General features: G+C 42.5%; 1 protein-coding gene across 1 annotated transcript in view; it reads left to right on the top strand.

Moving 5' to 3' along the window:
* The window catches only part of LOC117963775 (MOB kinase activator 3B), a 53,691-nt gene extending 30,647 nt beyond the window's left edge, over window positions 1-23,044 (top strand). Inside the window, exons 3-4 of the mRNA XM_058993991.1 lie at window positions 6,095-6,297; window positions 22,393-23,044. Coding sequence (XP_058849974.1) covers window positions 6,095-6,297; window positions 22,393-22,422 — 233 coding nt within the window. The 3' untranslated portion in view covers window positions 22,423-23,044. The remainder of the gene's footprint in view (window positions 1-6,094; window positions 6,298-22,392) is intronic.
* The last annotated feature ends 331 nt before the right edge of the window (window positions 23,045-23,375 follow it).

Raw genomic sequence — 23,375 nt, 5'->3', positions numbered from 1 at the left:
CACAAAAATAAAGGTTAATATGGTGCACCTATCTACATGATAGCCCAGGCAGAGCAAGGTTATAAACAAGTGACTGCCTGTAAACAGGCACAGCTGTATATGCTGGGCTGGCAGGTAATCATCTGTGGTTGTTCTCGTGGTAGTTGCCCACTTTCAGTCCAGGAAATAAAAAGGTGAACTGTAGTCCTTTGGCTTGGCTCGGCTTCTTTCCCTGGGTTCATCCTCCCACACGTGGAGAGACTGCTTCTTATATACAACTGTGGCTGGGCTTAATTGCTTGTTAATTAATCATTTAAGTCCCAGCCACAGTCTGCACGTGTATTTGGCAGGGATAGTATTAACCCTGTCCCTGCCAAACTGGAAGAACAACAATATAATGGCTTGCACCCTGTCACAGGCACATTATTGAAATGATGTGTGCATGTGCTTACAGTGTATAAGTTATGGTGATCTACCTTTACATTTCACTGATAGCTCTATTTTTTAAAATTTACAGCCGTGTCAGGGGATCAATGTTACTGACATGCTTGTTTTTTTGTGTTGTTTATGGAAAGATAGTCTGCATGATCTCCTTTTTGGGTAGTTATAAACATATTGGAATTTAAAAATGTGTCCACAAACTATTTATAGTTCCTTGAGGTCAACCAAGCCATTTTACAAGGAAACAGGGTTACATTTCAGTGCATGACAAATTACTGACAAGATCCATGCATGCAGTGTTGTCATGTTGGGTTCATGTTTTCTTAAGGGACATCCTTTAACCATCTGCCTTCAGAAGGGATATTTTAGATGCAAGTATATATTTAGTGCCTAAGTTACACCCACATTTTTTTCCCTCTAAGCGGATTCTAAATCAAATTACTGAAAATGACTGAAAAAACATGGTAGGCACTCTTCAAATAGCTTATGTAGTCATGCCAAATTTATTAATCATACCCAATACTTTTTGGAGGATTGTTCATATTTATTTTGGTGCTAATGTAAAATTCTCACTGTGTTCCCATACCCTTGTGTCTGATATGATGCTAGATAACTATCTGTCAACAGACCTACACAAGATTTGAAGACCTTCCTGATCCATAGCAATAGTTCCCAGCCAGTTACACAGGGTGTATACTAAATCATAGGACAATAAGCAAGTGCTAAACCACATGTTTCCGGATTAGATTTGTGTTAGAACATTATTTCACAGGAGAGGGTCACCATTATATTGTAGAATCCCTATACGTTTAATGATATAACCTGTTTACTTATTGTGCTGCCTCACAATTTATAAATATGGTTGAAAAATCTATGGGCTTTCATGGGTGTTTGTGGCAGGGTTGAGGCCTGCCCTGTAAATACATGTGTTTTGGTGGTGGACTAAAGAAATGTGTTTTTTTATGTATTCAAATTTGGCAGGGATGGGGTTAAAACTGATCTCATCCAACTCAATGTGAGCGTGTGGCGGGGGGGGGGGGGGGGGGGGGGTTTGATAGAATAATTAATGATTAATCAACCGCTCAGCCGCATGCTATATAAAGCCCAGCTTCTCCTCGTTAGGGGAGAGGAGTATGGAGAGAAGCCATGAGAACTGAGTTTGTGCTATTTTATTTTTGTCTGTGTATAGTTTAATCAAGTCTTTGCCTCGCCTGGACAGTTTTCTTTTAAACTGTTTATTTTGGCCACTGTGCCTTTTTCTTTGTGTTTTGTTTATTAAAAGTGTGCAATAGCGCTAAAACCTAAGCAGTTCTCTGAGTCTCTCTCCCTGCCGGTAACACCTGCGCCGTGGTGCTGACCTGTTCACATATGGTGTTTAGAAGTGGGATAGCACCCCTGGCAGCTAAAAAAAAATAATAAAAAATGGACCTTAAAGAAACTGTGTACGAGCAGCTGGAGGCAGAACGGGCTTCGTCGTGTGAAGAATGTGGGGACTATGGGCACAGCTTCGAGGAGAGTCCATGGATGGACCCCCTCTTCAAGGAGATAGCGGAGGAATGCCTCCGCTGGAAGGCCTCGCAACCGCCAAAGACGGATCTGGACACCTTCCTCACTTGCCTCGAGGACCAAGGTTGGTGCCTCATCTGTGTGACCTGGGCACTAATACAAGGTGCTGCCCCTTTGAGGGTGAAGGGGATTTGCCACCTGCCCGACAGAGAAAAAAAGGAGCCAGTACCATCCCAAAGGCCAGAGAATTAAAAGCTGCCAGAGAAGGAGGAGTTGCCTGCCCAAAGGTCAGAGAAGGAGGAGCTGCCTGCCCAAGAGCCAGAGGGGCAGGAGCTGATATCCTGCGTGCCATTAGGGGTGGAACTGCAGTCCTGCGTGCCGAAGAGGGAGGAGCCGCTGCCGTCTCTGGAGCCTCAGAGTGAGGAGCCTCAGAGTGAGGAGCCACAGAGGGAGAAGCCCTGTGGCAGGGCTGAAGTGGGGTACATTTTTTTTATAATTTTTTTTTTTTATGTTTGGCAGGGATGAGGTCAAACCCATCCCTGCCAACTCAGTTGTGAGCGTGTGGCTGGGTTTTGTTGAATGAATGATTAATGACCAATAAACCCCTCTGCCACATGTTACATAAAGCCCATCTTCTCCTCGTTAAGGTAGAGGAGTATGGAGAGAAGCCATGAGAAGTTTGTTTTTGTTTGTGCTATTTTATTTTTGGCTCTGTATAGTTTAATGAAGTCTCTGCCCAGCCTGGACAGTTTTGTTAGGTTTTGTTTAAACTGTTTATTTTGGCCACTGTGCCTCTTTTTTCTTTGTGTTTTGTTTATTAAAGGTGCGCAATAGTGCTAAAACCTAAGCAATTCTGTGTCTGAGTCTCTCTCCCTGCCGGTAACACCTGGGCCATGGCGCTGACCTGTTCACAGTGTTACAGGAAACAAGCCTGGGGTGAGCTGTCGGTCACATGTATGGGCTTGATCATAATCCCAGGTCCGAAGTGTGATCAAGATTATATTCACACAGTAAGACAGTATTCTCTATAGTAATACATCAGACAATTACCATTATTGAGAGAGGCAGTTTATTTTCTACAAATTGTAATATAAAGTTGTATTACAGTACCTAGAGAAACTGTAGCAGCATCATTCCCGGTAATAACAGTGTACTATAACTCAGGTGAGTCTTGCTGACAAGAAGAGGTAAAAGCTATAAGAAACTAAAATATTCTGCTAATGCTTTCATCAGTGTTAATACCATGACAAACTTGTATGTGTGAATAAAATTAATTGTAATGATATAAAATGAAAAAAAAATAGTACCTATCTGGAATTCAGTTGTTTCTTTTTAGTATTATACTATATAACAATTCTGAATGACTGGCATTTGAATAGTCTTTCATCAAATTAACTTTACAGGATTGGTGGAACAATATAAAATGCTGTAATACAAGGAGCTCTAGTTTCAGCCTGTCTTGCTATCTGTGGATTTGTAGGTCCAAATAGGCTTATTCATGACACCAATGTTGTTTTCCTAGGCTTCCACAGTGAACATCCTCAAACACAGCATAATTCAACTGTGAAAACTGTGATACTGTAGGAGACAACTGGAGTAGTTTTCAAATAACTTACCAAAACCACATTATCTAGCACTAAATGCTGTGTAACTGTGGATGTAAACGAGAAGGCAGTAAATACATCAAATCTGTAAATCCTTGTCCAAATGACCCTGGCTGTTTTGTACAATGGTGAAGATCTGGGCTGAAGAGTGCGAGGTACAGAGGCCGCTGCCCAGTCTGTCTGTGTATTGTGTTATTCCCGTCGATCCTACTCTGACACCACAGGGCACAGATGGATCTTTATGCAGATGTAGGGAGTGACAGGGAGAGGGAATCCAGTGCACAAGACTGGAAGCAAACTTGGTACCTTGCTCTCTTCAGCCCAAATCTGTACCACTGTACACTGTTTGTATGAGCAGTTGTGGACTCGATGCCTCTTGCACAGTACTGTTGAGTTGCTCCTCCAATTAAAACCAGGAATCAGACAACATCATCTGCTATTGCTGGTACTGTACTGTATGTGGTTATAGGAGATAAGAGTTTGTAGCGGAGGTTTGTCTCCTCTGATGAAAAGAAATCTCTGGACCCTTCCAATTAAAACCCGTGCTCAGATCATGTGACCTGCTACTGCTGGTATTGTGGTTAACAGCAGATAGGAGTTTATATACAATGGAGCCTTGCCTCTTCTGAGGAGCCAAAACTACGGTTACTATAGGAATGTTGAATCTAGGGTTAAGGTTAAAATGCAATTTTTTCTTGCATTTTAGACAATATTTTTGTGTTATTGAACATTATTTTATTACAATGCTGCAAAACAATATATATATATATATATATATATATATATATATATATATATATATATATATATATATATATATATATATATGCAAATCATGGCAGATTTTTAGAAGATATTTTGTAGTGGAATTAACACCTATGCATTTTTTTAGTGTAAGGGTACACAAAAAAAATACTTATTTTATTTACAATTAAAATGTTACAATGTGGATAAATCCTATTATAGCTATTTTGATAATTGTGTTAACAATGCAATATGGTGGCCGGATATTTTATTTGTGACAAGGATCTCAAATGTAGCTTTGTGTCCTTAACAGACACATGGTTTGGTTTATCATATCAAAAAACAGTACAATGTCCTCCTTACAGCAATATAATGCTGCGTTATAGTGCAGCAAGGGGAGATCTTAGTTCCTTGAAAGTTTCCCATCCAAGAATTGACCATGGCCAAACCTGGCCAAAATCTTAAATAAAAAAATTAGAAAACTATATGCTGTGAGGAATACATCAGTGGACTGCTTGGTACAGTTCAAGATTTACAGTAACCAAACATTTGCCTACTTGATTTTAATATAATTTGCTATTGTGTGTTTTAAAGTTATGGATGTGTTAAAAAGATGTACATAAGTATTTTAAGAGGTAATAACAAATATAAAATAAGTCTTTCCCTGATGGAAATAGGCTAATTCATAGTAGTAGGCAAGGGTATGGTTAAAAAGGAGCCTTCTGTACCTGTCAGATGTTGGTTAGCTGTAACACAAGCCTACAGCTGTTTATGCTAAACATTAGTTGTAGAAAGACTGGGCTGGACTGGGGTATTTTATGGGATTTGTTTTGGTTTTGGATTTTGTTCAAAGGTGTACTCTGGCTTGTACAAATGAATAGCTAAGGGGCAGCACTTGTGTTTGTCATGCTGTTGAAGCTGAGGTCAGCAGCTTTGATAGCAAGGCAGGCTTGTTGGCAAGCAGACACAGGCAGGTTTGTGGTTTCAGTGTAATATGTCAGACTGTGATCATTTACAGACAAAGTAGAGATTAACATTTTGCCTTGTAATTTAGACCAGAATAGACAAAATAACATAAAACATGTAGGTGTTAAAATGTAATCTTTATTATTACAGTATATCTATTCTGTCAAGGGGCAGACATACTGTACTGTTTATTTTAGTCCTCATTTCTTTTTTTAAACGCGAAAGAGATCGATAGAATGTAATGTTCTTCTGAATGTACTCTTGCCACTTATTGATAAGGGGGAAGGGAGTGTGAGAACCCCAGTGGGAAAGGTCAGGGTGGGGTCATACGGTTATTCATCATTATCAGTGCAGCAGTAGTGCTGGAGGCAGTTGTTGGATGAATGAGGTTGGTGTTTACAGGTACATGTATCTATATAATAATATATATTATATTATTATATTTAGTTTGGTTGCTGCAGAGTTTTACGTCTCATCTGAAGGACAGAGCACAAGTAGGTTAAGTAAGGAGGTTAAGTGACTTGCTCAGGGTCACACACAATGTCAGGGGCTAAGCTGGGATTGAACAGGGAACCTCCTGGTAACAAGCCCCTTTCTCTAACCACTGGACCACCAAGCCTCCTGTATACAGCAAATTATGGTGGTCTCACACCAATTACCTGTGTAAAAATAGTCAAGGAAATGGTAACTGAAGCATTGTTCAGATAAGTTTACTGTAACCTGAAACAAACTTGTGGCTACCGGTGTTGAACCTTGTGACAGTAGATATGGACACTAGTCTGTTTTGCAGTAACTCCCACACACACTGATTACACAAAAGCATAATCTGAGAATTGTTTTTTTTTTCTTCCCAGGCATTCCTTTTCCAAAGAATTTCATTCAGATCTGCAAGAAGATCGTGTGCCGACTTTTCCGTGTCTTCGTTCACGTCTACATTCACCATTTTGACCGCATCATTCTCATGGGTGCAGAGGCACACGTCAACACCTGTTACAAGCACTTTTATTACTTTGGGACCGAACTCAACCTTATAGACCGCAAGGAGTTAGAACCCTTGGTAAGTTAAAAAATATTACACTGATGATGGCATGTTTTAAATGTTCCTCAAGTGAAGTTTTTAAAGTCTTATTCCTTGGTAAGTTTTCTGGGGAGGAGGAGAGGGGATGAATATCCCCAACAATTGTCATATAGGGCTCAATTATCAAGCCCCTTACGATAGTAAATTGTAGGTTTTCAAATGATTTATGGACATTTCACGACAACCAAAAAATGGTATACGTTTGTGTAATAGAGGTGTGGGAATCCACTGCGAGGGATTGAGAGAGTCAAAGGGATTGATGTGGAAAACGCCGCTGAGGCATCTGGGATTGATTTAGAGGAAGCAAAAGACAAACCATGTTACGCTACAAACAACAGTAATGCATGGGCGCACATACACAACTAGTGTAACGAAACAAAAAGGCAAAATAAAACAAGCAAAACACAACTAAAAACAAAAGGTGCCATGAATACGGGTTGTGCTTCTCTCGCTATAAAGAGAGGTCCTGCTGACACATTCTATTTAGGGGATTAAAAATCCTAAAACTAGTCCCTGTCCTGTGCAGGAGGATTAATAAATGCTGACCCCGGTTCCCTTTAATCACGAGATGCTCTGCCAAGACCCGCCTACCGGCCAGTCAGGGATCCACAGCCGTCCAATCCCTGGCTGCCAATCCCTGTCAACACACACAGCCGGCGAAGCAACTCTCACACAGTGTCTGGCTTGTTTTTGATTTACACAGAAAACAAAGTACAGCGCAAAGACCCAAAACAAAATACAAAAAACATACAATCCCATGTGCAGGGCCTCAGCCCTGCCACAGTTTGTATCATAATGAAAGAGGACAACCATATTAATTAATTTATTCAGGCCATAGTACTGTACATATGTACACATGTCAAATATTTTTATGAAACTTGATATGGACTGGCACAAATTCTTGATTAACCTATGCATGGGATTTGTTATGAGATGGGTATATTTTAAATCTAAACCCTTTAAGGTTAAATACAATAAAAATCCAGAGAAAAGCAGTACTTAAGGGTTGCACAGTTTAGATTTACCACTGTTTGCAGCTGTAGGGCATGGCACCGTTTGGGAGTGCTTTAGGCAACTGACTGAAAATTATTTGCTCTAAGGTGTCAGTAAAGATGTAAACACATAAAGGAGGTAGAGTATTAAATGGTTTGGGAACACTGACCTCAGTATAGCGCTGAATAACAGTGCACCATATTCCTCTTTCAACATTAGACATCTCCTTGTATTCTTTCCATATGCATTTCCACAGAGAGCAAACTTGATTTAGTGTGCATCAGTGAAAAAAGTGCACGTGGACTCTCAAACAAGTGAAAGTCTGAAAGTAGCTCAAGCTTATTGTGTTTTGCTCTACAGTAGCAGTTAGGTAATGTGGTCATGCTCTCTGGACCATGAATGAGCCTTATGAAGACACAAAGCTGGAACACAAAAAAAGAGGAGGACGTAGTTAGCAATGATGCTTGGTTTATACAAATAAAATTAGGTTAAAAATCTAACTGTGGTATATCTGCACCCCGTTTGGTTATGCAACGTTTAAACAAAGCAGACCCTGTTTTGAAGAAAGTGCAAAGACAAAAGCTCATTTGAGAGGAATAAAATTATTTGAACTCAAAACAATACGTTTACTGTTCCTTTATGCTATAGTAAGTAGTTTTCACACAAGGTTGGGGTAGCAGCACTCAAATAGAAAATGCAAGAAAAACAACAGCCTAAATCACTGACACTAAAATTCACAAGATGATGAGAAAACAATGACGGCATTCCCTTCATTATCATGTGGTGCTCCTGTGACCGTGTTTTCAAAGCACCACCAAATACATTTGAGGGTATTGGGAAAACAAAAATTCCACTTCAAAATGATGGTGCATTCAATTAAACAGTGGGCTGGACACAGGCTGCAGATAAACTATCCTGCAACTGAACTGCAGTTTAACAGCAGCTATCCCTCAATTATACACTGAAAAAAACTATTGGATTCCATCTGTTCCCTATTGGACATTTAGCAAAAATGTTTCAAAGTTATACCAAAAGACAATGTCAGTATTGTGCCATTTTACAGAACGATGTTAACATTCTATACACAGATCCACAATCACCTTTTCATCAAGTCTTAAATTTAATTATTAAATATGCTATAAAATATTAATATGTTGGTGTGGCAATGTGCCCCGCCCCTGTGTGCATCTGTGTGTATTTTGCTTGTTCTGTGTTGTATGTATGCGTGCGTATGTAAATGTTGGTGTATAGATTGGTACACGGGATATAAACGGGTCTGTGTTTTCACGTGTATTTAAAAAGTGTAGATTTGTATTTAGGCACGGGATTGCACATCACGCACGTGCATTTAAAATATAATATGCGAGCACGGGGTTGCACAGAATTAATTCACGTGCTGGGATTCAAGTGAATAATTAATTAGTAATTGAATCCCAGCACAACAGTATATATAGAGACACATTTTCACTCACTGGTGGTTGGGTGTTCGAGAGTGGAGAACGGGTGAGGAGAAGTAGGAAAGTAAAGTGAAAGAGATCGTAAATATAAGTGTTTGTACTCACCGTGTTTGTTTGTCTCCGTGCATCGTTTGTTAAGTGTTTAGTCCGTTTTGTCTGTCTGTTTTATTTTGGCTACCAGTGCCGTGTCCTGTTTTGTGCTGTTTACAACCCTTTTATTTGTTAAATAAACGCTGAGTGCAGCCATTGCACTCAGCTCATCATCACCACCGTCTCTGTCTGTGTATTCCTTTTCTGGTCTGACGCCACCCACTCTGGCCGTCTTTGTGACAGTTGGTCTAACATTTATGTTTGTATTGCAAGTTGACATGAAGATACTTCAAATTCAAACTTATTTTAGCAATGACATTGTGTTGACCCCATGTCAAAATGAATATTAGGTTGTATCCATATAGCTCCAGTAAATGCATCAACAGCTGTTCCATCTGCTGTCATGCTAATGACTAACATAGACAGAAAAGTTAACAAATTACCGTTTGTATACCATTATAATAACAGTACGATACCATTGTTTTGTCAATATATAAACATTTTAGTACGGCAGCATCATTCTTCCAATGGCTTAAACAGTGCAGCTGTCTCTTAATGCAGAACAACTGAATTGCCACTTTAGTGCCTGTAACAGGGGAGATCTGTGCTGACTCTTCTGGCGTGTTCATAGTGCTGCAGGGAGAGGGCAGCAGCTCGTCAATATCTGCCTGTCAGTCATGGCAGTGACACGGAGAGGGGAAAGAGTGGGTGTGCGGACTTTCCTTCTCTCTGAGTGGCTGGGAGGCGGGTCTTGGGGGAATTGCTGACCCTATAAGTTTCATTCTGCTGTTCCCTCAGGTCTGCCCACGGAGACGTAAACCGGCGTGCGGAAGCGCTGGAGAAAAATCAGCCCGGACGAAAAATCCCGGCGAGACAAACAAATAAGAAACCAAAAGAAAGAAAGATTTAGCAGTAGCGGGGGGAAAGAAAACTCTTGGGCAGCCCCCGACAAAGTGGATAGCAGGCTGAGGGAGCCGCTAGAGTAGGACGGAGACCCGGGCCGTACGGATAGCGACGGTTGGGGAGAAGCTGCCGAGTGCAGCACTTTTTATTTTGTAGTTTTGTTTACTGTGTTTTGTTTTCTCTGTTTCTTTTGCCTTTTGATTAGTGTTCTTTTTGTTCTAACTTCTGTACCCTGTACCGCTCCGGTATAGTTGTGGCTCTGTCGCTACCATAGTTGGTACGGCAGGCCACCGACAACAGCGCCCTCTGCGGGCTGAACCCAAAATAAGTTTCTAATAAAACTGGGCACCTGTGCGGTGTTTTCAGCCTCATTTCTGTCTCCTGTGTCAGTGAATTACCCACCACCCTTCCACACGTGGTGTCAGAAGTGGGATTCACTGGCACTGCCCCCTTCAAGCAGTGCACACCAGCATGGATGCTTCCCAGTTTGCGGAGATGATGAATCTCCTGCGCCAGACCCTGACGGCAGCGGTGCAAGGGCCGGCTAGACCGGCGGGACCTGACCCCCGGTTGATGAGACCAACCAAGATGACGGCAGAGGATCGACCCGAAGCCTACCTGGAGGTGTTCGAGGCGCTGGCGACCTCTGCCGGGTGGGATCAGGCCCAATGGGCCAGTTACCTCTTGCCCCAGTTAACGGGGGAGGCGCAAGCGGCAGCGAGGACGCTGTCTCCCGACCGGATGATGGACTACCCCACGCTAAAAGCTACCATCCTGAATCGCGTGGGGGCCACACCGGAGGGCTATCGGAGGAGGTTTCGGGAGGAGCGCTTCCCGCCCAAGGAGCACCCTAGAACCATAGCGCATCGTTTAAATGAGTATGCCATGGGGTGGTTGCGGCCAGATGCGACCACGAAAGCGAGGCTGGTGGAGGTGATTGTGGTGGAGCGCTTTCTGGAGTGTCTAGCTCCGGAACCACGGCTGTGGGTACAGCGGCAGGCACCCGCCACCATGGATCAGGCGGTCGCACTGGCAGAGCAGTACCGGGCAGCCGAACCAACGCCAGCCAGGCTGCCGGGGAGAAGCACTGCGGCATCATTGGCTCCACCGGCCCCGGATAGGGCGAAGGGACTGGGGGGAAGGGGTGTACAAGGTTTTGGGCGGGGGGGGGGCTGTGCGAGCTCCCGGCCCGGGGACCGGGGCAGCGTGGGGTTCCCCGCGGGCTGCTGCGGGGTCGGACCGGGGTCTCGCCCGGTTTCCTTACCGTCGAGCCCCTTTGATGGCTCCGGTGTTTCCACCTCTTGCCGAGGCTCCAGGGCGAGAAACTAGCCCACTGCGGTGTTGGACGTGCCGGGAGGTGGGACACCTCGCGCGGGATTGCCCCGTGATGGAGTGTGACCTCAGCCGACCAGGTAAGCCTGTTCAACTACCTCAGTCACTTCAGCAGACGGGTTTTGTTATTCCTGTGACAGTGGATGGTACAAAAACCCAGGCGCTCCTGGATTCAGGGTGTGGTCAGTCCCTAATACAGGATAGCCTAATCTCACTGGGGCATAAACGGTTATTGGGACAGGTGCATATCAAATGTATTCATGGGGATGTACGCTCCTACCCTAAGATAAGTGTGAATATAACGATTGGCCAGCAGGGGACGCAGGTGCATGTAGGGTTATGTCCTCGATTGCCAGTACCAGTAGTTCTGGGGCGGGACTGTGGGCAGTTTAAGGATTGGTTAGCTGCTCTGACAGCCCCGCCCACCCTATTGGCCAAGAAGGAGGAAGTAATTGGAGAGATCTTCCCCTTCTGTGACCCGAATTGGTTTTGCCAGAGATTTAGACCCCGAAAAACTAAACGGGAACGTCGGGCCGCTAAGAATGAGGGCTGGCGATGGAAGGAGTCCGAGAGGTTTCAGGTGGGGGCGGTTGGTGAAGAGTCGGGGGGGGAGGCTGCAGAGCCGGCACAAGCGTCCGGCTCGGCTGCCTCCGCTCCGGACCGACCCGACCCCGAGCTGGAAGCCATGGGAGCTGATTTTTTAGCTCGTTCCCGTGACTTCCGACTCGAGCAAGGGCGTGACGACGTGCTGGGCAGGCTCTTTGACCAGGCAGCGGTGGTTAATGGTCGGGTGGTCGAGCCCAGACGCGCCGCCACGTACCCTCACTTTGAGATTAATCGAGACCTGCTGTATCGTGTTGACAAATTACCCCAGACGGGGGAGGTGCGTCATCAGTTGCTCATCCCTCAGCCCTTTAAGGAGGATTTGCTGCAGCTTGCTCACGCTATTCCCCTGTCTGGTCACTTAGGAAGGGACAAAACCAAAGCGAGGCTTGTGACACGGTTCTATTGGCTGGGGCTGGATGGTGACGTCAGACGGTTTTGTGAACGGTGTGGGGAGTGTCAGAAAGCTAGCCCTAGAGCCGTCCCACGAGCACCACTGGTGCCGTTGCCCCTAGTGGAAGCTCCGTTTGAGCGTATTGGGATGGACATAATCGGGCCATTGGAAAGGAGTGCGGCGGGATACACACACCTATTAGTCATTTTGGATTACGCGACGCGTTATCCAGAGGCTATACCCCTCCGATCTATGTCCGCTAAGTCTGTTGCCGACGAGCTCGTGAAGGTTTTCTCCCGGGTGGGGATCCCCAAGGAGATACTGACCGACCAAGGCACTAACTTTATGTCCCGGCTAATCCGCGGAACATGTAAACTTTTGGGGATTAAGACCATTAGGACATCGGTGTTTCATCCTCAGACCGATGGGCTTGTGGAGCGCTTTAATAAGACCCTTAAGAACATGTTGCGCAGATTTATTAGTAGTGATGTGCGTTACTGGGACCAGCTGATTCCTCCCCTTCTCTTTGCGATCAGAGAGGTACCCCAGGCTTCCACGGGGTTTTCTCCATTCGAGCTGCTGTATGGGCGAAGACCCCGGGGTGTGCTCGATCTGGTCAGAGAGATGTGGGAGGAACAGCAGGATAATTCGACGAATGCAGTCCGGTATGTGTTGGACCTGCGCAAACGTCTGGAGTCTGTTGGAAAATGGGCGCAGGATAATTTGCAGCAGGCACAACACAGACAGGAGACCCAATACAATAGAGGAGCCCGGTTGCGCACATTTCAGCCGGGGGATAAAGTGCTTCTATTATTACCCAGTTCTGAGTCAAAACTCCTGGCTAAGTGGCAAGGACCCTTCGAGGTTACACGCCGGGTTGGGGCGGTGGATTATGAGATCTGCCAGCCGGAGCGGCGGAGAGAGAAACACATTTATCATGTTAACCTCCTGAAGCCCTGGCTGCAACCGGAGGCATTGATAGTGGCGCAGGCAGATGACGTCACCGACCTGGGACCTGATCTTTCTGTGTTGGCGAAAACAGGGTCGGTACAGATTGCAGAGAATCTGACACCAACACAGAAATGTCAGGCTCGGGCGCTGGTGACGAAATTTCCTGATGTGTTTTCTCCCGTCCCGGGGCGGACTCGAGTAGCCCATCATCACATTGAAGTTGAGCCGGGGACGCTAGTTCGCCAGAGGCCATACCGTGTACCTGAACGTAAAAGACAGGTAATAAAAACGGAAATTGATGAAATGCTGAGACTGGGGGTAATAGAAGAGTCCCAAAGTGACTGGAATAGTCCAATTGTTTTAGTGGATAAGCCGGACGGGTCAACTCGATTTTGCATTGACTTCAGGCGAGTTAATGAAAAATCGAAGTTTGACGCTTATCCCATGCCCCGGGTAGATGAATTGCTGGAGCGTCTTGGCACGGCTCATTTTATGACGACACTGGATTTAACGAAGGGGTACTGGCAGATACCCCTGACCCCGAAATCCAGAGAGAGGACGGCGTTTTCGACTCCCTTCGGATTATACCAATTTAGGACCATGCCCTTTGGGTTGCACGGAGCACCAGCCACTTTCCAGCGGATGATGGATCGCATTTTGCGGCCCCATCAGCAGTACGCCGCTGCTTACATAGATGACGTGGTTATCCACAGTGAGGATTGGCCGAGTCATCTGTGTAAGGTAGCGGCGGTATTGCAATCCTTGCGGGAGGCTGGGCTCACTGCTAACCCAAAGAAATGTGCCATTGGGAAGAGTGAGTCGGAGTATTTGGGGTATCGAGTAGGGGGTGGCCAGATCAGACCGCTGATTGCTAAGGTGAAAGCCTTGGCTGACTGGCCGGTCCCTACGACCAAAACCCAGGTGCGCTCTTTCTTGGGACTAGCGGGCTATTACAGGAAGTTCATTCCGGATTTCGCTACGCTCGCTGCTCCCTTGACAGACCTCACCCGGAAGGCTGCCCCAAATACGGTTCAGTGGACGGAGCCGTGCCAGAGGGCCTTTCTCGCTTTGAAGCGGAGATTGTGTAGTAAGCCAGTGCTATGCAGTCCGGATTTCGGTAAGAGGTTCACCCTGCAGACGGATGCGTCAGAGACAGGTCTCGGGGCAGTGTTGTCTCAGGAGGTGCGGGGAAGCGAGCACCCGGTCCTGTACATCAGCAGGAAGCTCCTTCCCCGCGAGAAGAACTATAGTACCATCGAGAAGGAGTGTCTCGCAGTAAAATGGGCAGTCGAGTCACTCCGGTACTACCTCCTGGGGCGACACTTCACCCTGGTTACAGATCATGCCCCCTTGGCATGGCTTCACCGGATGAAGGATAACAACGCCAGAATCACGCGATGGTACTTGGCCCTGCAGCCCTATGCCTTCAGGGTTGTCCACCGAGCAGGGAAACTGCATCAAAACGCAGATTTTTTCTCTCGGGAAGGCATGGGGTTGTAGGATTTTCGAATGGACCGGTGGTGCCATTCTAAGGGGGAGGATATGTAACAGGGGAGATCTGTGCTGACTCTTCTGGCGTGTTCATAGTGCTGCAGGGAGAGGGCAGCAGCTCGTCAATATCTGCCTGTCAGTCATGGCAGTGACACGGAGAGGGGAAAGAGTGGGTGTGCGGACTTTCCTTCTCTCTGAGTGGCTGGGAGGCGGGTCTTGGGGGAATTGCTGACCCTATAAGTTTCATTCTGCTGTTCCCTCAGGTCTGCCCACGGAGACGTAAACCGGCGTGCGGAAGCGCTGGAGAAAAATCAGCCCGGACGAAAAATCCCGGCGAGACAAACAAATAAGAAACCAAAAGAAAGAAAGATTTAGCAGTAGCGGGGGGAAAGAAAACTCTTGGGCAGCCCCCGACAAAGTGGATAGCAGGCTGAGGGAGCCGCTAGAGTAGGACGGAGACCCGGGCCGTACGGATAGCGACGGTTGGGGAGAAGCTGCCGAGTGCAGCACTTTTTATTTTGTAGTTTTGTTTACTGTGTTTTGTTTTCTCTGTTTCTTTTGCCTTTTGATTAGTGTTCTTTTTGTTCTAACTTCTGTACCCTGTACCGCTCCGGTATAGTTGTGGCTCTGTCGCTACCATAGTTGGTACGGCAGGCCACCGACAACAGCGCCCTCTGCGGGCTGAACCCAAAATAAGTTTCTAATAAAACTGGGCACCTGTGCGGTGTTTTCAGCCTCATTTCTGTCTCCTGTGTCAGTGAATTACCCACCACCCTTCCACAGTGCCCTACATTGCCATTGAAGATCATTTGGTAAGGGAATACAGAATCATTGGGCCATATTTATTTATTTATTTATTTATTTATTTATTTATTTATTTATTTATTTATGCATGTATTTATTAATAGCTTAGTTCAACTATATTACTTGTACAAACCCCCTGGAGTTAACTGGAAAAAAAAGATTTGCTTTGCATCAAAGCTCCTTACTTTAATCACTTATTTAGAATGTTGTTTCCTTACCTTAAACACCACTGTTGTTGCCCTTGTTTCATGTTGCCTTGGCAACCATTTGATAGTCAACCAATTCAATGCATATGTTGTATAGAAAAGCACACATCAGTTATAAAATGAATGTTCAAGACAGCCTCCTTAGATTTACAGTTCAGATTTTATTCTACTGTAGTTATATATATCTAAAAAAAAACATTCCTAACATACTTGCATTCAGTTGTTTTCAGTTGAATCCTTCCTTGAGACTAATGTTGCCCGTATTAGGCAGATAATACAATAAAAAACATAGGTGTCATCTACAGGGCACCTGTTGGTAATCCTAGAATCTTGCAGCCCATCATTTAGTCAGTGTCTCTGCCTATCATGTTATATAGCCCTGGGCTGAATGTGTGTTCCACAGCAACATTGCACCTTTTGACCTTTTGACACTCGTACTTCCCTGCTATATTTCAATCGGTATGCACTATGTAGAGATTTTTATGTGGCTATCCTGCAGGTTCACACGCTCCTGTGTAAAGAATCTGATAACGCTTTAGCCTTGTGTGAGCAAACACTCTGAACATTGTCATATAGCAGTATGTTATATTAAGTAAAGAAAATGGTGTGGAGCTGAACTCTTGGACTTGTGTCGTGTATTAACAGAATATTAACTTGAAGATCAATAGTTTGAAACCACATTTTACACAGGGCTGAGGATTTTTGGCTCTGGCCATAAAAGTCAGGTTTAAAGCACATTTTGTATATGTGTCTGTAGGTTGTTACAAATCACAGGGCCAGCAGATGATAGGGAGCTGTTTTTACACCTGTGGGTATTGTTGTCATGGTGATGCTACCTTACTGTACTGTATATAATGTCCTCAAAAGACATACACAATTGTATAAGGGATTTGCCTTCCTAACCAGTCACAACTAAATTGCTTGGTAGACCAAAGGGTACAGGAACTATTACAGTAAATGACACTTTTAAAGAAGAATCACTTTTACTAATTATTTTAAACCAAATTTACTCACAGTGATGGCTTGTACAGCATTAAGCTTTAAACTGAAAATGGGGGAACATGTGTCCGTATTCTTACACTTTGAAGCAATCATTTGAGTGTAGACTGTAATATAGTACAGTCAATTCTATTGTTTCTGAATGAAAAATGGCTCACTTACATTATGTCCAAAAAGTGGGATAGTCATCATGGGAAATGTTTGTTTTTTTTTGCTGGTAATTAGAAAGTGTACTGAACCCTGATTAAACAAACAACACTGTGCTGTTTGTGGATTTAAATTGCAGAGGTGATGTGAAGGCCTAACAGAGTCTCCACAGCCCTTTCATAAAACTGATCAAGTCAGTGGGTTACAAAAGCACCAAACATGCTTTGCAAATACTGCTTGTACAATTAGATGCTTCCAGCTGACCATTACCATAAATACTGCCCCATTAGGAATTATCCCCTATTTTGACTGACTGTCCCTTTAATCTATAACTACACTGTATTAAGCATTGCTTTTTCATATCTGTATTTTATCTTCCTTATAATTTAAATTGTTTTAAAGTGTTAGCTGTTTACATTTTCATGTTGGCACTTTGTGGTGGTCCCCTCGCCTCCTCCTTCAGTAATGGCAACACTGGCAGTGGAAATGCTGCCAGTGGGGCGGGGCACTCTGGCAGCGGAAATGCTGGCAACGGCAATGCTGGCAGTGACGGTAATGCTGGCAGCAGAAATACTGGCAGAGGCGGGGCACTCTAGCTGTGGCCACGCTGGCAGCGGTGCGGGGCACTCTAGCTGTGGCCACACTGGAAGTGGCAATGCTGGCAGTGGTGCTGGCCCCTCCGGACGTGCAGCTGGCAGGGGTGTGGGGCACTCCGGCAGTGACCATACTGGCCTCTCCTCATCATCCTGAAGGTGGCAGCACACTGTATAGTGCCTGAGCATATAGGGCTCAATTCTCAAGCCCCTTACGAGTGTGGAAAGCTTACAGGTGTGGAAAGCTTCCATTACATTTTTCTCATTCTTGCCGATTTGTTCTTGCTTCGATGCAGATGGTGTGAACACAACATTGTTAGTGTTTGTTTACCTTAGTGCAGATTGTCTTAACAATTCTGGGTGTGTGTTTCTGTAGATTTAGGAAAGTTAAGATTTTCACTCGAAGGTAGTGTCCCATACAGGTTTAATCTTACCTGATAAACTTCGGTGGAAAGTATTAGCTACTGTACCTGTATATTGGAGTTTCCTATAAATGGTATCAGTATAACAAAAACAGTTAGAAAAAGGCAATCCTATTTTTTTTGTAATTGATCTTAATGTATACAAAATGTTAAAATAGAAAGGGTTTCCAGTAAATGAATACTTTTCTCACCCACTTGTCATGTTATTTGGTTTCCAATTGTTTTGGTTTTTCATCACATCTTTGAAAAGTACTATTTTAAAAATGATTATTAGGATTGATATATTCCTCGCTACAGAAGACCTTTTCAAAAGTGCAGAACCCCAGAAGGGCTCTTTGCGCCTTCGATAATCAAATAAAGCTCACCTTTAACACCTGTGTGGGCTTCAGTGCTGACAATTGCACTGCGAGCCCTAGTTGAGTTGATTGCTGCTGTTAAGCTAAGAAACAAAGTCAATATAGAAGGTAAAAAACAAAGTCAAGTAGACAAATGTTTTGGATAGTGCTTTCTTCGGTGCTGTTTGAGCAAAGGCCCTTCTTTGATACTGCACAATAGGCATCTAGCAAGGCATGTTGCTATGAACCTTGCTGAGCTTAAACTTACAAATGTATACAAAAATACATTTCAATAGTGTGATTAAAAAGTATTGGAAGCCAAATAACTTTAGAAATATGGGTAATATTGTGTAAAACCTTTCCATTTAGCATTTAACATCAACAATTGTATAGAGCACTTTACCTTAATCTGCAGGGTCCCACAGTCATAAATTTTGTTACAGGTAATAGGAATTGACCTGGGCCCACATACTGAAGTTTCCTATGAGAAGCATACAATGCAAATCTTTACCTGTAAAGCAGGAAGTGAACCTCATATAAACTGAATATGCTAATGTTTCTGCTAGTTATATTATAGTTACATTGAGCCTACATTAATGAAAAAGCAGTTTAAAAACCCACGAACATAATGTCACTTTGCTGCACAGTGAGAGTACAGAGAGCCCTGCAAATAACCTGCTGAGCGCCCTCTGCAGGGACTCGCTGCAAATAACTGTGAAGCCTCTTTCTGGGTCTGATTTTTTAGGGCAGTGCTTGACACCCCTGGATGAATCCACTCCTTGTTATCTTGTGAGAATGATATGTGAACAAAAGTTGGGCAGCTATTTGAGCAACAAAAAAAAAATGTACTGCATTTTCTAGCTTACTGTTGTTTATGCTATTTGTTTTAAGTATGTACTACTAGATGATGATAAACTGGTGTTGAAATGGTGGAGATCTCTATCATTATCTATGCAGTTTGTTTGCTGAACAATGACCCTGTGCCGCTCCAGATGGGTGATTAAGTCAATCTAATTCTGTTCAACAATACACAGCAGGGACAGAAGGTGCCCTGTGGTACAGATGGTTATCAGAATAGCTAGATTTGTTTACCAGTCAGCCCTACATTCCTTAACCCTTCACTTTCTGTTATACAGGTCAGTGATGATGGGCTTCTGATAAAACATTCACCTTTCTGCAGCAAAAGCTTAACCCGAATAAACCCAGCTAGCCTCTTACTGTAATTCAAACTCTGTAGTTTGATAGGTCCTAGTGTAGTTCTGAGAGGTCCATGCGGGTACATGTGACGCCATCTTCAGGCAGGGAATGCAATTTAAAAGTTTAAAAAAGTGGTCAAAATGTGAAAAAAAAAATTAAAACAATACACACACCTTACGTAAACAGTTGTAGCAACACATGGGAACATGTAACACAATAAAATAAAAAGGTCCTTATGTACCCTTTAAATAACAGCTTGTTTTTAAGAGTATCACAGAATATTTGACTATATATATATATATATATATATATATATATATATATATATATATATATATATATACACACTACATATGAATCTAACACACACACACACACACACACACACACACAAAACGTATTGGTCTACTTTGTGTTATTTGGTAACACAACCTTATTTAGAGACTGTAAATGAAATAGTAGAAGCTTGACTGGAGGGCATTCATGTCTAGAGGTTGACAATGTTGGGAAGGTAATACAGTTGCTTAATGTATTGAAAGGACTGCAATTTTAGTTTATTAAATATGTTTATATTACAAAATGATCAAAAAGATATAGATGTTGATGTAAGAACTTTATAGTTACAGTAGCATCGAAAGGAAAACCTGTAGTATTTTTAGGGAGAAAAAGAGAAACTTATTTTAATAATTGAGTTTGAATTTTTTGGACAGTATTATTATGATCTACAAGGGAAAATGTTACTCATGTAGCTACAAATACTACTGGAAATGGAAAAGTGTGTCTGAGAACAAGTTAATTTCAAGTTATGCTGCCAGCATGTCATTTTTCTTTTGGCTCCTCCTTGGAAAGCAGTGGTATGATCTTGGTATGATATGATTAGGAGGACTTATTTATTAGGGAGGGTAACTTTATTACACTTTTGAAACACAAATGTACTTTCTGTTCACGCAATATTTTCCTAGTGTTATAACACTAAAATTATTTATCTCCTTGCAGAATGAGGGCACAAACAATGAAAGCTCAGTCCAATATGGCAAATAACAATCCATCACACTGTGAACAAATGCCTTGTTTGTTATAATGAAAACCTTTCACCAGCTTCTCCATTTATTCCCTGTGGTAAAAGATCTGTAAGCCCGTCCACATATTAGAAAAGCTGTGGAAACAGTGAGCCCCATTCTGAATTCTGACTGTCCTTTGCTGTTTTTGCAAACTGTAAATTATTATGGTAAATGTAATAATGGAAGGTTATGATCTGCCTTCGATCTTTTACTTGATAGGACACACAAAGTTTGTCTGACAGCAAAAACCAAATAAGCCAGAATGGAATCGTACATTTTCAGATCTGAGGCTAAGAAGGAGTTGAGCACTGTTTGGATAGGAGATCACCAAACAACTCTGTAGGAAATTGAGATGCTGGCTCAGTAAATAAATTCAGTATCAGTATTAGGCTGTGGTTTATCCATCGTCTTCCAAAGGATCAAGACAAGTGAGATAAACTTTGAGATAGATAGTTGATATAGCTGACATGTTTGAGCTTAGGTATGTATTAATCAAATATACACATGGCTTGTTGGATCCAGAGAGTTTTGCATTACAGGCATGCAAACAAGTCTCCTCAGGTACAGGACAGCAGAATCGTCAGTCTGCTGTTCTACATCAAAGCAAAACTGTGCCTAAACACACCCATTTCCAAGTTCCTGGTATAGTTATGGAGTGTACTGTAGTTTTCCACTTATTGAAATGAAACTAAACCTGTTGTAAGTTATTTCTAATATAAATGCACTGTAATGTTGCCTGTTAAGAATATACTTTTATATGTTTAAGGCCTATTGTTGGGCCCTGAAACCATTGTATGTTATGTCACCGTGCTTGCTTATGTGCACCACCCTCCAAAAAGTATAGGAACAGTGTTAGGACCCGGATTGCAGGGTAGTGTACCGTGTATGCAAATACATAATACTATGTAGAGAGAGAGATGGAGTAAGCAAGAGGGAGAAATGTTAAATGAATGGTTATACAGAGCAAAAGAGCAGTGTATTCCCAGTACATCTGTCAGGTTGTGTTGGACCTCAGTCAATATGTACAGTTTCGGTGCAGATGCTCCTGTTGGTTGTTGGGCAGGAAATGGCTTGGATAGTAGTATTTTGAACATCTAGATTCATAATAGATTATAGCAATGACAGGGCAGGCCTTTCCAGTCCAGGACTTTCCTCCAACCATACTCTGAATGCTTGAATTAAACCAATTACACCTTTATGCAGACTCTAATATAGTAAACTATTTAATTTGACTAAGATAAACTAGTCATGTATTGAGGACACAGGGTGAAGGGTAGAGCATATCTGTGCTGGAATCAACCCAGCACAGATATGATGTACCTGTTATGGTAGTCTACTGACAAAAGCATTACATTGATGTATTTGTTGAGCCGATTATGTTTTTGAAAATATATTGTGTGGTCAGACCTTAGGAGGTTGTCAATGTGTTTTTTTTTTTTTTTACAGCTTAGAATGCTAATTAAATATATATCCCCTTGTTCTTAGGCCTTCAGACAGCTGCACTGGTTAATCTACTCACTACACACGATTAAAGTTTTTAATTCTGTTCTGTGATGATGATGATGAATGATCACCATCTACTGGTGAAAAATAAATAATTCTACTGGGCCAAACATATGTTTACTGTACCACCTACACTGTTTTAGATACAATGAGTATTAGGGTATAGTGATAATTTCCCAGTAGTAAGAGCAGATGACTAGAAAGCAGGAGATGCTCAACCAACGACATCACATATATATATATATATATATATATATATATATATATATATATATATATATATATATATATGAAGCTAAAAACATTAGGAACCACTATGTGAAATATCATGGGTCTAAATACCAGTCAAAACTGTGTTAAAGACTATTTGTCAATAATGAACACTTTTTAAACTGTCCCTTATAAAAAAAATACTGCTAATAAAAAGGTTAAACTGCAACAATTTGTAAATAAATGTTTTTAGGAGTATCTATAGAACAGACTTTGCACATTTGGGGCACATTTGAAAATACATTGTCCTAATAGCTACTGAATACTCTGTGTACATAAGGAAAGTCATTTAATAATTTAAATTATTTTTTTCTGTTTCACAGAAAGAGATGACATTGCAGATGTGTCACTGAAGACCAGCTTGTGAATAAAAGACAATGAATTTGAAACATTCCACCTTTCTACAGAGGTGAACCAGAGAGAGAGAGAGATATCCCACTACACTGTTCAATCTAACTTTCCATCTACGACAACACCAGCGGAAGCATTTAAAAACAGCAGCAGAATTTATTCACAGTGCATTATGGCTACACCTCAGAAATAGAGAAATGGTTTCTGTTCTGTTTTATTTAGTAGAGCATGAGCTATGCAGGTACCACAAAGAGACCAAGTCTGTGTCTTAACTGTATATCAGACATATTTCATAGTCTCTTACCTCTAATCCAATCAATGCCTTGTCGACTTTGGGACACATGTGCCTTGCAAATAGCAGGAACAGCAGGTTTAGCAGAGATACTGTTTTTCTCCCATTCATATTTGAAGGTGTAATACTGAAGGGGCCCACTGCATTCATCTGGTTACATGTAAGATATTATGAAATACAGTATGTTACCTAGGAATGAAAATCTACCTTCCTAGAAAGACCTAGGGGTAATTTTGACCCTTACTGTGTTTTCTATGTTATAGTTAAAACACCAGTACCATTGTTGATAATATAGTTTTCTACTACTGCCTCTTATTTTAGTTCAAAACAGACTGTAGAAAAATAAGAATATATATATATATATATATATATATATATATATATATATATATATATATATATATATATATATATATATATATATATTTAAAACAAAACATGTAGTGTAGTGTCCTGGTCAGGGCTGGTCTGCACCCTTGGATTAGTAGACCAAGACACGGAAACTGCAGTTCAAGCGCTTTTTGCACACTTTTATAATGAACAAAACAAACACAGGAACAAAATGAAGGTTTAAACAAAAGACTACAAACAAAACTCATTCAAAGGCAAGAATGCTATGAGGGGTCAAAATTACCCCTTGGTCCTTCCAGGTAGGTGTGTGTG

This window comes from Acipenser ruthenus, chromosome 2, assembly GCF_902713425.1.
Source record: "Acipenser ruthenus chromosome 2, fAciRut3.2 maternal haplotype, whole genome shotgun sequence".
Taxonomy (NCBI): Eukaryota; Metazoa; Chordata; class Actinopteri; order Acipenseriformes; family Acipenseridae; genus Acipenser; species Acipenser ruthenus.
This window is presented reverse-complemented; position numbering and strand designations above follow the sequence as displayed.